A 16,842-nucleotide genomic window follows, 5' to 3' on the forward strand; every position below is an offset into this window, starting at 1 on the left:
ACCCACATAAACTCACCTGGTCTGGTGGTTAGGGATCTGGTCTTGTGACCTGTGGGTTCCATTCCCAGTCCCAAGGCCATGACTAAAGGCACCTAAGATCCAACTCTAGGGCTGCCCACCTCTCTGTACACATGTGCACCACAGCCCCCTAGTGATCACTAGTGTGTGTGAGTGTGTATGTGTGTGTGTGTGTGTGTGTGTGTGTGTGTGTGTGTGTGTGTGTGTGTGTGTGTGTGTGTGTGTGTGTATTCTGCACAGATGGGTAAATGCTAAAGACAAATTTCGATATGGCACATTAAAAACACACTCTTGTCCACCATTGCTTTCTGACTACAGTTCTTCAAACATCAACAAAATGTGTGCAGTTTCACTACATATCGATCTAATGTCACACACTCCTACTTCTTATCTACTCTACTGGTACATTGATTCTTCCACATATCTCCTCCATTAATGTAACCTTCTCAAACTCCCTCACAGCTCTGGGGTGTTATGGGCTTGATGCTCCACCCAGAACACATTTCCATGCTCACTTTTACTCACTGGTAAAGATGGAACATTTTCATGACCTACAGCAACACATACTCAGAAACTAACAGACTCATTTCACTCCGTGTCATAACGAATCAAGAACTGAATTTGCTATCTGCTACCGTATTGATTTTCTTCAAAACCAAGTACCAATACACCAAAGTTATCAAGACCGAACAAAAGCATTACATTAATAAAATATCTATATGGCCTCATGACCTCCTTATAATCCTTATCAGGACTTTAATTTAAATTATCACTGTAGTCAAAAACATCTTTATTAGACCAGCAGGATTTAACAATGGTGAGATGAAACAGGGGTTTTAAGAACTAAGACCAGGTTGAAGACCTTGAATGAAAGTTCTGGGCTAATCCATAATACAACATGGAATCAGAGCTCTGGGAGACCAAAGAAACTTGAGACCACAGACCAGAGCAGGAGAGACACTGTATCTACATTCATAAGTCCATCATTCTTTTCATTTATTCACTCTCTTTGCACTAAAACTAGTAGACACGCAGTGGATGTAGGCTAGATCTTACACTCTGGGATATTGTTTTCTATCTTCATCGAGCTGGCAATGAGATACTGACCTTGAAAGAATAAGATAAATACTATTTTTTTTTTTGTAAATACATCTGACCTTAGGGAAAGACCTAAAAATAATTTGAATTGGGTTGAGGGAGAAATGCCATTAATAGTTGTCGTCAAGACACTGGTGCTGTTATTAGAACAGTTATATCCTTGGCTTAAGTCTGGCAAGGCAAAATAAACGTGAGTAGGACAATTTTTCAGTAGTACCAACAAATAATACCAACAAACTGTTTAGTAAGAATACCCAGGTGGCCTAATTTGCTTCGGGATCAATAAAGTATCTATTCTATTCTTCTGATAAGCTACAACATGAATTCAAGTGAATATAGTGTATCTACAGTATACATTCAAGTTCATTTTGTCAAATGAGATGTATAGCTGATAAGCAGGAGTTGCTGTGTAAATAATGAGAGACGTTCTTGCATGTCTTGTGTCTTTAAGGTTAGTGCTGGCATATGTAAATTATAATCCAATGTTAATGTGTGCTGATAGCAGGGTGAAGGTCTGTATCATTAACTATTTAAACTCCCAACAAATGAGCTCATGCAAAAATATATTGAATTCTTCTTTGATATATTTTCTCGAGATCTAATTCATTAACATATTCTGATTTAGGTAAGATTGTGTTTCCACAACCAGCCCAAGTAGTCCTAACTGTTCCAACTATTGGGCCTTACTCATTGGTGTTTTGGTAGGCCATTTTATTATTGGATCAAAAACTGCATAGCAGACAAAAATGTTTGAGCGTGCCAAAAAACCCTGAAATCCTGACAGAAAACCTTGATATATTCATAGTTCACCTAAATGAAGTCAGACCTAAAATGATATTAGATCATTATGAAAGTTATCGAAGTGGCCAAATAGTTATTAAGACATTCAAACATGCCTTATTTATGTGTTCACTTAGGGACACTAGCACAATGTTTTCATAAATTTCACGCCCAGCAAGAACCTAATTAAGAATGTTGTTTCAAAGTTCTCGTGTCATCACACACACCTGTCCTTACACACACACACCTGTCCTCACACACACCTGTCACCAGACACACACCTGTCCCTGGAAGCTGTTCTCCTCTCCCCACAGGTCCAGTGCTCCAGTACTGCACATTATTTGGGACGTCTTCGAGATTGCTATGTACTAGAGCTAAATATTCGCGTCATCCTGGCGCTCGGAGACGATTTTTCCATTAGGTTGTATTGCACAACCGCGCCCTGAGACTGTCACAGCGCTTGTTGCGATTGCTTTGTTTTGTTCCATTTTGAATATGGATATTAAAGAAGTGCCACTTTCACCCTCACCTCCCACTGGTTTCTTCATCCCTCCTTCCTTCCACAACAGCGAGACTTAGAGAACACCATCACTTTCAGCTTTGCTGAATAAAAAACAGAGCTTAAAATTAAATAAATCAACATTTAATCCTAATAATTAATGAGAGTAAAATCGAAAAAGGAAACATCACCTGCAACTAACCTCTGAGAACCAGATCACTCCCGTCAAGGGCAGTGTTAACAGCACCAACATGAAACACCCACAAAACATGTAAACAAAGTAAACGGTTACCGCTTCTGGGTTCTTCAGGTGATGATCTGCTGTACGACATCCTGCTGCCCCAACACAGCGTCAGTGACACCAGGTAGCTGCTCCACAGGGTCTGGGAGGCATCACAGACTCCAAACAATTCACCCCTCACACCTGTCACCCACTTTTACTGGCACACCGGGTGGTATGAGGTTCCACCGTCTGGAGCGCCTCTCCAGCTCAGTACTGGACTTTTCCTTTCTGAGAGACATTTTGACTTGAGGACGTCCCTCTCGTCTCAGTGACCTCCGTCTTCACGGAGTGAGTTAGCAAAACATGTCTGCTGTTCGATTGTTTTATGAAGTAATCTGTTGGAGCCGGTCCTCCAGATTCAGGGTCACGCAAGGGTCACGCACCACTGGGACAGACCTTGGCCTGGTCCATATCTACCACTCAGTGTGGTTCCTCCCATTTGGACCTGGGAGATGCGATGCCTGGTTTCTAACCACCAGCTGATCTGTATTTTTCAAAAATCGGGGGAAGTTGCCTCACTCAACACAGAGGGTCCAAGGACGTGTGGGACATTCATGCATAATTCCTTTACTGGGCTTCATACATATGTCTCCAGTCATACTGTGTTTGCTGTTGGTTCTACAGCCTCATGGAAGAAGCATAAACATACTTAGGAAATTGCTCATCAAAACCCCTTAAATTCAAGCAAAACATCTGCACTGGAAAATCACCAGACAGTACGCAGAGCTGAATAAAGCACTTTCACTGACTGTTCATGTAATGAATAAATACTTACACATGTTCAGCCAAAATCATGTCATATGTCACCTACTGTACAGATGAGCAACACATTAAAGGGGAAGTGTGAATGTGCCTAAACGTTTACTGCCCTGGTGAGTTATGGTTGAGTTATTCCTGACTGCATCTTCTGTGGTATATTGGCAGTACCAAACATAAAAATGCTAATTACATTAGTTTATGCCATGGGTTTAATCTAAGCCTATGGTCCAGAACTGATGCTACCATATCTGTCTAGTCTACAGTGGACACTGACAGGGTTCACCCATCCTATATCCACTGGGATAGCTGAACTTGCCACAGCTGTACTAAAATGCCCATTTGAACTAAACATAATAAACATAGTAAAGCACAAACTGTTTATTAGCTGAAGGGTCTTGGTCCACCCAAGGTTTCTTCCTAGCCACTGTTACCTCTGGTTTGCTCTTCTGAACCCACACATTTACGATATTTTGTGAGAATTTCTAAAAAGCACTGCATAAATTAGATATACATTAAATAAGTGAATATGAAACAACATTGTCCCTCCCCAAAACATCTTTTTCGTTGAATGAAAATTGTTTTTTTTAATCTATTTTTTTTGTTAAAACACAATAAAGCTACACACGTAATGTACGAAACACACAATGCTTCTTTGATTTGGGATCAAATAAGTCACTAACCAGATTAACACCGAAATGAGTGAGGCTGAAATGTCAACATAAAAATAATGAATCATGCTAAATAATAAATAAACGCACGGATAAACGACAGACTCCGTATGAATATATATGTAGGACTGGTTTAATTCTCCTCCACTGCGGGGCAGCGTTTCTGAGGAGGGAAGCGTGATGGCACATGAGACCAACTTAAGTTACCGCCGAATATCACATATCACCAAACTGATGCAGGTATAAAACCTTCTCCCCCATGTCGGGGCTCAGCCTCACGTCCACTTAATCTACCTGCCAGTGTTACGGAGGCACAGAAGTTGTTCTCCCGCGATGCCAAAGTATAAACGCGCTGCGATGGAGCAAAAACCTGTGACTAGTTCTGAGGATTAAGAAGGTGAAGATAAAATGAAAAGAAATGTCAGTGTGTTAATGAACATTTCTTCTCCGAACTCCTCCGAGTTCACCCTCAGTCGTCCTCCGTGGGTTTCTTCAACTTTGGGGAGCGTCCTGATATTCACCATCATCATCGATATACTGGGTAACCTGCTCGTTATTTTCTCCGTGTACAGGAATAAGAAATTAAGAAACGCAGGTGAGTAATCTCTTAACCGTGGACAGGATTTATAACACATTTCTCTTACTGACTGGGTGATGATGATTTCTGCATTTGCCCAGATTCAACATGATGTGTACCAGGGCAGGTATATTGTGGTCCACACGCTGAAGTTAAGCAGACGTTGTGACGGCTTTCACATGTAGGCTACTCATATCGACGAGTCTAGTGTTGTTCAATGCATGTTTTAAAACCCGTAAAAGTACACTCGCCTAATATTATTTTTCTCTAAATATTAAAAAAATATTTAAATTTAAATAACAGTAAGCAGTAAGGCATTGATATAGCACCTGCCCCTAATAGCAGGCGTTTACAGTAGCCTGTCCGTAGACATGCAAGTAGTTTTTTTACATTATTTTGACGATTTTTATTTTTATTATGTTTTATTTTTTATGTTATTTTGATTTATATTGATTGTTGGAGTGTGTAAATGCGTGAAGACAGTAAATACTCAACTACTCCAAATTGATTGATCAGGATTGATTGGAAAACCGATAATTCTAACAAAAATGTAAACCTTGTCCATATTACATTGCGATACACTATTACATTGCAAGATACTAACCGCATTGTCACCGTGGATGAACAATGCTATTTCTACACTTGCTGTGTTACCTTTATTACTTATCTTACTGGTGATTATTTATATGAATTTAAAAAGATGGCATTCAAACTTGATACTGTGAGAGTGTGTCTGCACTAAGGAACCCTGTATAGAATATGAGCTTTGGGATGAACTCCCAATAAGCATGAAGCCAGAGATTAGTGGGTCAGGGTAACTCTGTAATTGTTCTGTTTGTTATGATGTTAGCTTCATTATGTTTTTCTCTAGTGAGAGCCCCATGTAATTTAGTACAGTCTACTGACCCACTTGGAATATATAATGAGTTGCCTATTTAAAATAACTTGCCATACAGTACAGTCATACACACACACACACACACACACACACACACACACACACACACACACACACACACACACACACACACACACACACACACACACACACATCCATACAGACTGCAAACTATGCCTGCACACCCAGCAATTTGCTTCGCGCTGTTATTTGGGTTAGTGTTGCATCCTCTCTCTCTCTTGATGTAGACAAACCAGTTCAGCCCCCCAGCGCCTGCCATGACATCACTGTCCGCTTGGATTATTCAGAGCAGACACTCCCTGCTGCTCTGTGGGACTCGTTTCGTCTCACGCAGCATTACTTACGGCACTCTACTGCCAATACGCCTCACATCCAGCCACACGTGATGCTACTCTCACCACCGAAGGCTGCTTCCTTAGGTGTTAGTGTGTAACCGTGTTAGTGTGCACAGGAAGTTCAACTCTGTTTTTCAAAAGGTTAACAGAGAGTTGCTTCTTGATGATATTGTAGTTGGTATATGTTGAAGCTGTCATACAGAGGGTTTCTTTGCACTTTGCCTGTCTGTCTCTCTTTTCATTTTATTTTAGTGGCACTGACATGTCTTAGCAGCCTGCGGCAGACTTAAGTGAAGCCTGCTGTTCATTCAAGTAGAACAATGCAGCACTTTGTGCAAAAGGGCTGTGTAACAGAAGGAATCCTTCTTTTAATGAACCTTATTTATGTGGGGGCATAGAATATTCTCTGTTGAGTACTTCATTTGAAAGGTGACAGGCATTCATTTAACGTTCACAGTGAGACAACTAGGGCAAATAGCCGTGGAGTGACTGATCGTTTAACTAATGTAGATTTGGGTCGTTTGTTTGTTTTAATGGTTTGTTATTATGTCACAAAGTCTCAATGTCAGTGCCATAACTTGGCAAGCAAATCAGTTGGACATATCATTGGCTATGGCTTCATGCCATGTGATGGGGTGTAGTTGACACTGAAGTTCACATCCTCAGTTGTGGCTTGGCCTTTAGCTTGCCTACGGGGTTATTCCACTGCCGCAAGGTACAAACCGCTGCTGAAGTTATTAATTGGTACACTGTGGCATTGTGTGTCTGATTCAGCTGTTGGACTGGCTCACGGCTGTGTTAGTGTGCTGCTTGTTACCTTATTGGTCTCTAAGCTACCAAGAAGCCTCTTGCTGCACTAAGACTTTATTGGATGCTAGAGAAGGTAAGTTCTAAATACATGGCAGTGAAGCCATTTTCGGGTCCACCGTGAACCTTAATTTACTCTCAGTCATAAAAGGTGAATATCAAATGCAACATCTCTTCCGCCTGTAAAGTTCCATGAAGGTCTTTCTCCTGTACTCCTCTTCTTAAACATTGCAGGCATGGTATTCATAAATACATTTTATTGCTACAGTTTAATATTAATCGGGGGCCAGCATGACTGCAAAATATATTGCTTTGTTTTTAGGAGAAACATTCTCATCCCCCAAAATTACACCTACACAATTTCTCACTCACCATTAAGAACACGTGCCTCTCCAGTGCCAAACCTTTTACATCACAACGTACAAAACTAAGACATATGTTTATATCGACCTTAAACCTAATAATTATAAACTCTTGAGTTATAAACAGCTGCTTTGGAAAACAGGCAGTCCGTTTATTTATAGCATCGATTCCTTGAGCACTTGAGCATCCAATAAGTTCATTGTACCAATGGAAAAAAACACATCACGCCTAGTGCCGTGATTTAAAACTCTCATTTTAAACCCAGACACCGTTGTCATGTTCGTTCAGCATGCCCGAAAGAGGAATGAGCGAATCTAAAAAAAGAATAGATGGCAAAGAGAGCCCTGTGTTATGTACGTCAGCTCTTGCTGCCTCTCATATGGAAACTGCCTTATGATGAGATGAATAAGAGCTTTTCAGCAGTATGTCAGCGTGTTTGTTCTAAACAGTGGTGAATTAAGGACACTGAAGCGAACGGAGCGGCATAGACCTTCCGTCTGAGTCATGTGGGCTGGCAAGTGTTGTCTTTCAGCCATAGACCGAGGTGCTGCTGACCCTTAAGTCCAAAGCCCATGTGAAAACGCACATAGCTGAGAGGAGTGTGAATCCACAGGGATCACCCACGAGTGCAGGCTGCCAACAGACCTCAGCTCTGGGAAGCTTTTCTGCATAGTTCACATGCCAAGGAGTGTGTTGGGTTGCAGGTCTGTTGTTTTGCCAGGGGTCGTATCTCTGCAGTAATGGGACAGCCTTCAGTCAAAACCCAACTCGTCTTGGGTCACCTTGAGATCATGGTACCTTATGCAAAAGATACAGAGGTGTGGTACAGGACATTTCTGTGGTGTGTTAGTCTGCAAAGAGTGATTGGGTTTTTTTTTTTTTTTTTTGCTTTTTCTGGTGTCTATGTTTACCTTATGGCAGGGTATGAGTAAACATAGCTCGATGCAGTGTATTCATCATCTTCAAATTAATTAGAGCATCATCAATTTCCTGTTCCCAAGGCTTAACAAAATCAGCCCTGGATCAGATTGCAGGGCTGGAAAACTCTTCAAAGCAAAGTGAACATTCCACATCCCATTTATTTGTCCAAGTCTGCATACAGCCTTATCAGTGGGAAAAGGAGATAATAAAATGAGCTCAGTCCTGATGTTCAACCGTGAAGAATGGATACGTTCGGTCCCCGCCGGATACAGAGAGCACTTTAGGGGCCGATCCTGCCAGAGAGAAAGTCCACACAAGCTGGTCAGATTGTCAGGAAGAACAACCAGCTGTTTCTCTTATTCACTCGACGTGATCCGTCCTGCTTTTTAACAGCTTGTTCCTTTTTGTCTGGTTTTACTCCCTTGAAGCTGATCTATTTTTCTATTTTCTTTTTATTTTTGGTTTGGTTTCATATGATTGTGGTTGTGTCTGTTCAACTGACTAGCCCAGTCCTAAAAAAGCAATGAAAATTAGAGCTGGGAAGAGTTTCTCTCTCTGTGCCCACTGCCCCATCCCCCGGGAATGAATTTTTATTGATTTTATAAAGATTGATTGCTAATAATTTGCCAAATGTAAAATGTAACATTTAAACATAGCATGTGATGTAAAGAAATCGGCTTGTGGCTTGAAAAGGCACTTTTGACCTTAAGTACACTGAAAGAATGAGGAAGAGATCTTTGACGTTCTTTGGCTTTGAAAGGATTTGACAAAACTAGCATCTCTTATTGTGTGTAGAAAAGTCATCATGAGAGATTTGCCCTTCAGCATAAATGCCATTAGTGTCATGGGCAAACTGACAATACAGTCCTCACTGTTTAGCTTTGACATGTTCAGAATGGCCTCGATATTAGAATAAGTTAATGCAGGTGATAGCCTTTCTGAAGATATGCCGAAGGTATTTTGGAAACAGGAATACTGCATGGTTTTTCAATTACCTTCTATTAGCAGTATTTGTTTATGCATGTCTGTAATTTTTCTCCCCTCTCTAAATTAAAGGACTTCTTGTCAGCCCATATTGCCCACATAACAGAACCCAAAATTCTTGATCAGGTCCTAAAATATAATACCAGGCATTCTGAATTTTCTAATTATGAGAAATATAGTGGGAGTCGAAAAATCAATAGCAAATTGCCATTTGGGCTGCGATTGGACAAGGAGATTAAACCCCTTCATTCATAGCTTTCAATTTAAGTGCTCACATCAGACCTTAATGTATAATATGTCTTACTGTTCCTTTATGCAATATATTTAATAATGGTCTTTATGGTACGGTCATCCAATGGATGGAGTACTTCAGTGAGGCACTCTAGTCTTATTTATCGCCTGTGTTCTCAGAGAGCCACATCTTCCCTTATGAGCTGGAAAAGATGGCCATGACGTGTTGTGAGATTATCTAGGGCCACACCGGGGGCGCCTGCTGGGTGTAGCAGGTCTCCACCCGAATGGCTACGTCTCCATGCTTGTCCCTCATCCCTCATCATTACGTAAAGGGGGAATCTGTCAATCCAGATCCAGAAGATGAAGATATGGAGATACCACTGCAAGAACAACTCCAGGCCCCACATGTTCCCCCACACGGAGCGCTCTTCTGCTCCAGTGGTGGCCTCCAGCGTCCACTAAATCATGAATGGATGTGCTTGGGTATTCCTGGAGCCCCACCACATGATCTGTCATGGTGAGCAGAGTGACAACAGTATGACACGAGAGAAGAAAATCCGATCTCGTGTTCTGGCCTTCACTGATGACAAGATCGGTTCGGCCAGGTCGGTAAACCGGCCAGGTCGGTAAAGGGTCAGAAGCCCCTTGTTATGAAAGCCAGATTAATTTATTCTCAAAGCCACGGGGAACAGGGTGCATCAAACTAAAGATGGAACACACATGATATTTCAAAACACTTTAAATTGTAATTGTGTCTTCCTGCAGTGACTCATGAAGGCCAGGGTCCCACAGATGTAATAATAATGTAGGACTGAGAGAAGCAGGTCAGCACTGATCACATTATTGTGCACGCCTCAAGGTCTCGCCTGCGGTATGTGAGCTGATTGACACATCCGATCAGCTCAGAGAATTATGGCCTTTGCTAGCTTAGGGCATTATAAATGTTTTAAGGCTTATTGTTGTGCGTGCATGTTCATTATGATTTAGGCTGGAAGTAGAATGTGTGTAAACCCGTAACAATTACGATGAAATAAAAAGATTTTTGTAATAAAAGCCAACAGAGCAAACAAGTCAAGACCTTCAGATCACAGTCGAGTTAATAATGAAGTTCTTATCATTGGAAATGAAGTTCAGAAGAATTCTTTGTCTTCACATATATGGTACATCTAAGAGTTGACAGTAGCTTCAGTTTCAAGAACATTGCTAGCAAAATTTCAAACTGTACATAACCACCATAGCATCTCTAAAGCCTGTGGCATTCTCTCCTTTGCTACCACTGAGAAATGTATAGAAAGTTGTCACATCTAGACTGTGTTACTGTAACACTCTTATCTGGCCAAGAGCTATATTAATACTCTGAAATGAGTTCAGAATGTGGCAGCTATAATCCTCACTCATGCTAGAATTAGAGATCACATTACACCAGTCCTCCGATCCCTCTGTGTGCTTCTCTTTCATATATACTTTTCAGAGATGACCATTCTTTAAACTGTCCTGGCCCTTTCTACATTAGTAGATATTCATTTTATATGAGCCTGAGGTATGTTGTTCACTTCTTGTACATTTCCTTTAACCTTCTTGCTATAAATAGAATTGCTTATTTATTTATTATTGATAACATTGTTGCCAGTCTACACATAAGAACCACTCTGAGCATGTATATTGTTCAATGCAAGGTCATCACAGATTGTGTGGTTAACATACACAAGCAGCTCACTGCTCTACAAGAAACCTCACTGTCTGGCGTGCACCACATCACTGCCAGCGCACTGTTCTGTGGACACAGGAGACAGGTGAACTCTTTACTAAATGTGCACTGGATTCATGTCAGTGAACCAAAATATGGGATCCAACAGCATCCAAAACAATAAATAAAGCACTGAAAAATAAGCAAACAAATCAATCAACCAGCTGGCAGTCTTAGGTGGGTATCTCAGGTGGTTATCCCAGGTGGTTATCCTAGGTGGATATCCTAAAATGATTCATACACTGAGAGTTTTGAGAGAAATGTCCTGAAATACCTCCATACTGCTGAGCAAGATTTATCTGCAGCTATAGAAGGATTGATTACTGCTAAAAAGGAAGTTACACTGGTTATTAAAGATAAGGTTTCCCATATTTTAAAAATATAAACGAGTGAGTAGGCCAGGCGTGCCCGAGCCTGGTACTAGTGATCTGCCAGCCGACAGAGTTTAGTTCTTATCCAGTGAATCAAGTTCTTGTTCGTTACTTGTTAGTGTTCTCAATATTAAAGCTGAATTCATGTACTGAGACAAGGCTCAGAAGTTTAAATAGTTCTTCACAGGAGACCTACATATCATGTGACAGTAGCAGGTGCCACCCAAATCCTTTTAATAGAGTAGGCAGCTGACTTACTTAGAAAAGACCTAACTTAATTATATGCAATAAAGGTCAGGCTATTAAAATGCAAGTTAAAAAGATAGGACATGCATGTCTAGACCTTATGCTTTAAAGATGTCAGGAGAAACAAGAAAGTTTTTCGTTTCATGTTTTTATTTATTTTTTTGGCTTGTGTCATCATCTGTTTTCCATGTGCTTTTATTATGCGCTGGTGACTGAAAAAGAGAACATTTCCTTTCATCTTTGTGTGGAAGAAAAGCAAAAATGTCTCCTGCAAACATGTCCAGGCTCTCTGCAAAATCTTTGTTTAAGATAAAACCCTTAGCTTGTTATTTCAATTAAAGAAAGTTATGAGCATTTTTGTTTATGAAAGTTAAAGAAAGTTATGAGCATCATCTGTCCTTGGCATTTTGAATTATTTTGTGAATATAAATGTCTGATGATGAAGGAACGCTGAGCGTGTGCTGTGGTTGTCTTGCAGGGAACACATTTGTTGTGAGCCTGGCCGTAGCAGACCTGCTGGTGGCCGTCTACCCATACCCCCTGGTCCTCACCTCCATCTTCCAGAACGGATGGAACTTGGGCTTCATCCACTGCCAAATCAGCGGCTTCCTGATGGGTCTGAGTGTCGTGGGTTCCATATTCAACATCACGGCCATCGCCATCAACCGCTACTGTTACATTTGCCACAGCCTCAAGTACGACAAGCTCTACAGCAAAAAAAACTCCCTGTGCTACGTCCTCCTCATCTGGGTGCTAACTGTGGTTGCTATTGTGCCAAACTTCTATGTGGGTTCCCTGCAGTACGACCCCCGTGTGTTCTCCTGCACGTTTGCGCAGTCGGCCAGCTCGGCTTACACCATCGCGGTGGTCTCCTTCCACTTCCTCCTTCCCATCCTGGTCGTCACCTACTGCTACATGAGGATCTGGATCCTGGTCATTCAGGTTCGCAAGCGCGTCAAACCGGAGCTCCGGCCCAAGCTCACGCCGCACGACGTCAGGAACTTCGTCACCATGTTCGTGGTGTTCGTGCTCTTCGCCGTGTGCTGGGCGCCGCTCAACCTCATCGGCCTGGCCGTGGCCGCAGACCCAGAGCGGGTAGCACCACACGTCCCTGAGTGGATCTTCGTATCCAGTTACTTCATGGCCTATTTCAACAGCTGCCTTAATGCCATCGTCTACGGGCTGCTCAATCAGAACTTCCGTCGAGAGTACAAAAAGATTATTGTTTCATTTTGCACTGCTAAGGTGTTCTTCCCAGAGATCTCCAATGAAGCCGTGGACAGAATCAAAAGCAAGCCATCCCATTTAATAACCAACAACAACCAAATAAAAGTAGACTCAGTATAATCCCTCAAAGACTTGGGACACTGTGAACAAGGAATATACCAAACACACATCTTAGCCATTTTACAAAAAAACAAGTATACCAACTCATTCTCATTCCCAACGTGTCATATTTTGAAGCATGGACAATATATGTATAGTCCAAAGTGCTGTTTTCAGGTGCCAATATGACACATAACAGTCCCACAGGTATCAAGCTAAATTGTACTACATCGAAATTCAATGCGTATGGCAAAAAGAGACCCACTTGTATTGATTAAATTTATTTTACAGTATGTCTGGTATTGGTTTGTTGAATGCTGATTTACTCCTTTAACTATAGTTTATTTTTATCAGATTTGCAAAAGTTTTGTCCAGGTACACTGGCTGTTTTCATAATCCATGCTCTATTTTACAATGCTAAAAAATAGCAGTCTGTCCACAGAGAAAATTGAAACTGCACAGGAATTTGGGGATATATAGGAATAGTATCATTGGAATAACTATCCATAATATGTAAATCATCACACATTTATTCTACAAACATAACAAAAATATATTTTTTATTTTACATAACAAGGGCTTGAGGTTGACAAGAGCTATGACTTCATGTTTTCTGGAAACCAATATTGTTTTAACTCACTGCTTAAAGGGCTACGTGACAATGAGAACAGTATTGGGAAATGTGAAAGGTCACTGGATGCCAACCTTTTGACCTAGGCCTTCAAACTCAGCAGATGCTGTCTCCCTTAAGCCATGTCCATGAATCAATTTATGGGCACCTGCTTGGCCAGCCAAGGTGCGGGTCTGCTGAGTATTACTGTGACAATGCTAATTAACCTGTGAACTCCCTACATAGCCAAACAAAAGGATTGTGTAACATCGACCTTTTGACCCAAAGCCTTCAAATGTGTAACGCACCTAGTTTGGGGCTTCTGAATCTCACGGCTGGTCCGCAGGCCTCTGGAATGTTGCTTTGATCTTTTTTAATTTAAATATATTTGTACTTGGGCACAATGCATGGGTCACAGAAGGCTGATGGTGCGGTCTACATTGTCCAAACATGGGGTCATTTATCTCTGACCTGCCTGCCCTGTCCAGAGGAAGATAACAAAAAGGACATTTCTTTAGCCTTTAGATAATAGCTCTGTTGTTTATGAAATTAAACAAGATATTGTCATTTTCCAGAAAACAGGAAAGTAGACAGTGCTATTCAGTAGTGTTACTGCAGCACACAGCAAAAAGTGTTTTGGCATTACTATTGTATAATATGGGTAACGCGCTGACAAAGGTTTATGTTAATTTTCCATAAGTGAAACATCATGATACCGTCTAATATATGACAAAGATATGTATAAAAAAATTATATATGCCATGCATGTCAGAATCTGACACCGAAAGTGCACCAGTGTGTACACTGATCAAAGTGTTTGGCCCACACTTCATCATATAATGAAATGGGAATGAGAATGCGTTGGAAGAATACCGTACTGTATTAAAAGAGTGAGAATGTGTTGGAAGAATACCGTACTGTATTAAAAGAGTGAGAATGCGTTGGAAAAATACCGTACTGTATTAAAAGAGTGAGAATGCGTTGGAAGAATACCGTACTGTATTAAAAGAGTGAGAATGTGTTGGAAGAATACCGTACTGTATTAAAAGAGTGAGAATGTGTTGGAAAAATACCGTACTGTATGAAAAGAGTGAGAATGTGTTGGAAGAATACCGTACTGTATGAAAAGAGTGAGAATGTGTTGGAAGAATACCGTACTGTATGAAAAGAGTGAGAATGTGTTGGAAAAATACCGTACTGTATTAAAAGAGTGAGAATGTGTTGGAAGAATACCGTACTGTATGAAAAGAGTGAGAATGTGTTGGAAGAATACCGTACTGTATGAAAAGAGTGAGAATGTGTTGGAAAAATACCGTACTGTATTAAAAGAGTGAGAATGCATTGGAAAAATACCGTACTGTATTAAAAGAGTGAGAATGTGTTGGAAAAATACCGTACTGTATTAAAAGAGTGAGAATGCGTTGGAAAAATACCGCACTGTATGAAAAGAGTGAGAATGCATTGGAAGAATACCGTACTGTATTAAAAGAGTGAGAATGTGTTGGAAGAATACCGTACTGTATTAAAAGAGTGAGAATGTGTTGGAAAAATACCGTACTGTATTAAAAGAGTAAGAATGCGTTGGAAGAATACCGTACTGTATTAAAAGAGTGAGAACGCGTTGGAAAAATACCGTACTGTATTAAAAGAGTGAGAATGCGTTGGAAGAATACCGTACTGTATTAAAAGATTGAGAATGCGTTGGAAGAATACCGTACTGTATTAAAAGAGTGAGAATGCGTTGGAAAAATACCGCACTGTATGAAAAGAGTGAGAATGCATTGGAAGAATACCGTACTGTATTAAAAGAGTGAGAATGTGTTGGAAGAATACCGTACTGTATTAAAAGAGTGAGAATGTGTTGGAAAAATACCGTACTGTATTAAAAGAGTGAGAATGCGTTGGAAGAATACCGTACTGTATTAAAAGATTGAGAATGCGTTGGAAGAATACCGTACTGTATTAAAAGTATAAACAACATATTTAAGTATAAAGGGTGGATGCAATTTACTGGTTCTTTATAAAAAAGCACACTGCACATGTCCTCAGTCTCAATGTTTACAATATTTCATAATGGAAGGATATGTATTAATTTAATGTGTGAAAATTGGTCATTCTATCAAGGAGATTAACCTTAAGCTGTCAGCTCCATGTTTAAATGGGTTTGAAATCAGATTTGATTAAACAATTACATCAGATGACTTTACTCTGAATTGGCCTTTCTGCTTTGTTATATGTAACACGTACCAAAATGTTTTTTTGTTGTTGTTGCAATAAAATGTATTTCCTCACTGTAGACCTTCACTGCTCTCCAGCAAAATGTGGACATATGGCAGTTGCATCAACACACTACAGACATAAGTGTCATCATCAACAGACTGTTGGATATGATATCATGATATCATACAGATATCATGATTTGGTCTGGTTTTGATGGGCCACCTCTATTGTATGTGAACTGGTGGAAGTTTATTGTGACAATTACAACAATTAAAGTAAAACCGAATTTTCAGGATCAATGAGAACCGATGAGAAAAAAGTGTAATTTGAACTTTTTCTCCACCAGCTTAAATTAAGTCACATGCAGAATCAAAACCATGTACATTAATGACAAACAACAATGAAGTGAACAAAGACTCAGTATAAACAATCAAAAATTATGGGACACTATAAAAAACATCTCAGCCATTTCCAGCCACTAAACAGTGAACAGTATAATACACTGGATATTTAAAAAGTGCAGACGGTTAATCTAATGTGTGTGTGTGTGTGTGTGTGTGGGTGTGTGTTTTAACTGCTGCTTGCCCTCTGTCTCCATGTACATTTATTTAAGGAGCACAGACATGTTTGTTTAGCATATGAATCCTTTACGGACATTACAATGTCATCAGTGCTATTTGATGTCTTTACAAAATAACAAAATACATTGAAGAGAGACCTTAATGAGCAGATTTCACAATTCAATATGCATTTGATGATTTTTGCCATATGGCATTTAGATAAGCCAATAAAATATTGATCAGGAACTGTCTCATTCACACACACACACAATCTAACTATTATCTACTATGTTTAATACATATAGTATTATTATTATCATCTAGTGAGAGGCTGATGGATTCTGTACACACATGATGTAAATTATAGTTTGTATATAGAATTTGTTTGAACATTATCATGTGTGCGTAATGGTATGTAAAAATAAAAAAGCTGAAATACCATAAATAAAATGTTTGTACTCATGTACCCCAGGTAAGTCTGGTTTTTTATTTTATGTTCAGAGGTGTCAATTCCAGG

At 40.1% G+C, this 16,842-nt stretch overlaps 1 protein-coding gene across 1 annotated transcript; it reads left to right on the forward strand.

Moving 5' to 3' along the window:
* The first annotated feature begins 4,299 nt into the window (after nt 1-4,299).
* Nucleotides 4,300-16,498, forward strand: mtnr1ab (melatonin receptor 1A b). The gene is made up of 2 exons (XM_077021306.1): nt 4,300-4,700; nt 12,088-16,498. The coding sequence occupies exons 1-2, from the start codon at nt 4,514-4,516 to the stop codon at nt 12,954-12,956; spliced, it is 1,056 nt and encodes a 351-aa protein (XP_076877421.1). The 5' UTR covers nt 4,300-4,513; the 3' UTR covers nt 12,957-16,498.
* Nucleotides 16,499-16,842: the final 344 nt, after the last annotated feature.

The sequence above is a fragment of the Brachyhypopomus gauderio genome, chromosome 11, assembly GCF_052324685.1.
Source record: "Brachyhypopomus gauderio isolate BG-103 chromosome 11, BGAUD_0.2, whole genome shotgun sequence".
Taxonomy (NCBI): domain Eukaryota; kingdom Metazoa; phylum Chordata; class Actinopteri; order Gymnotiformes; family Hypopomidae; genus Brachyhypopomus; species Brachyhypopomus gauderio.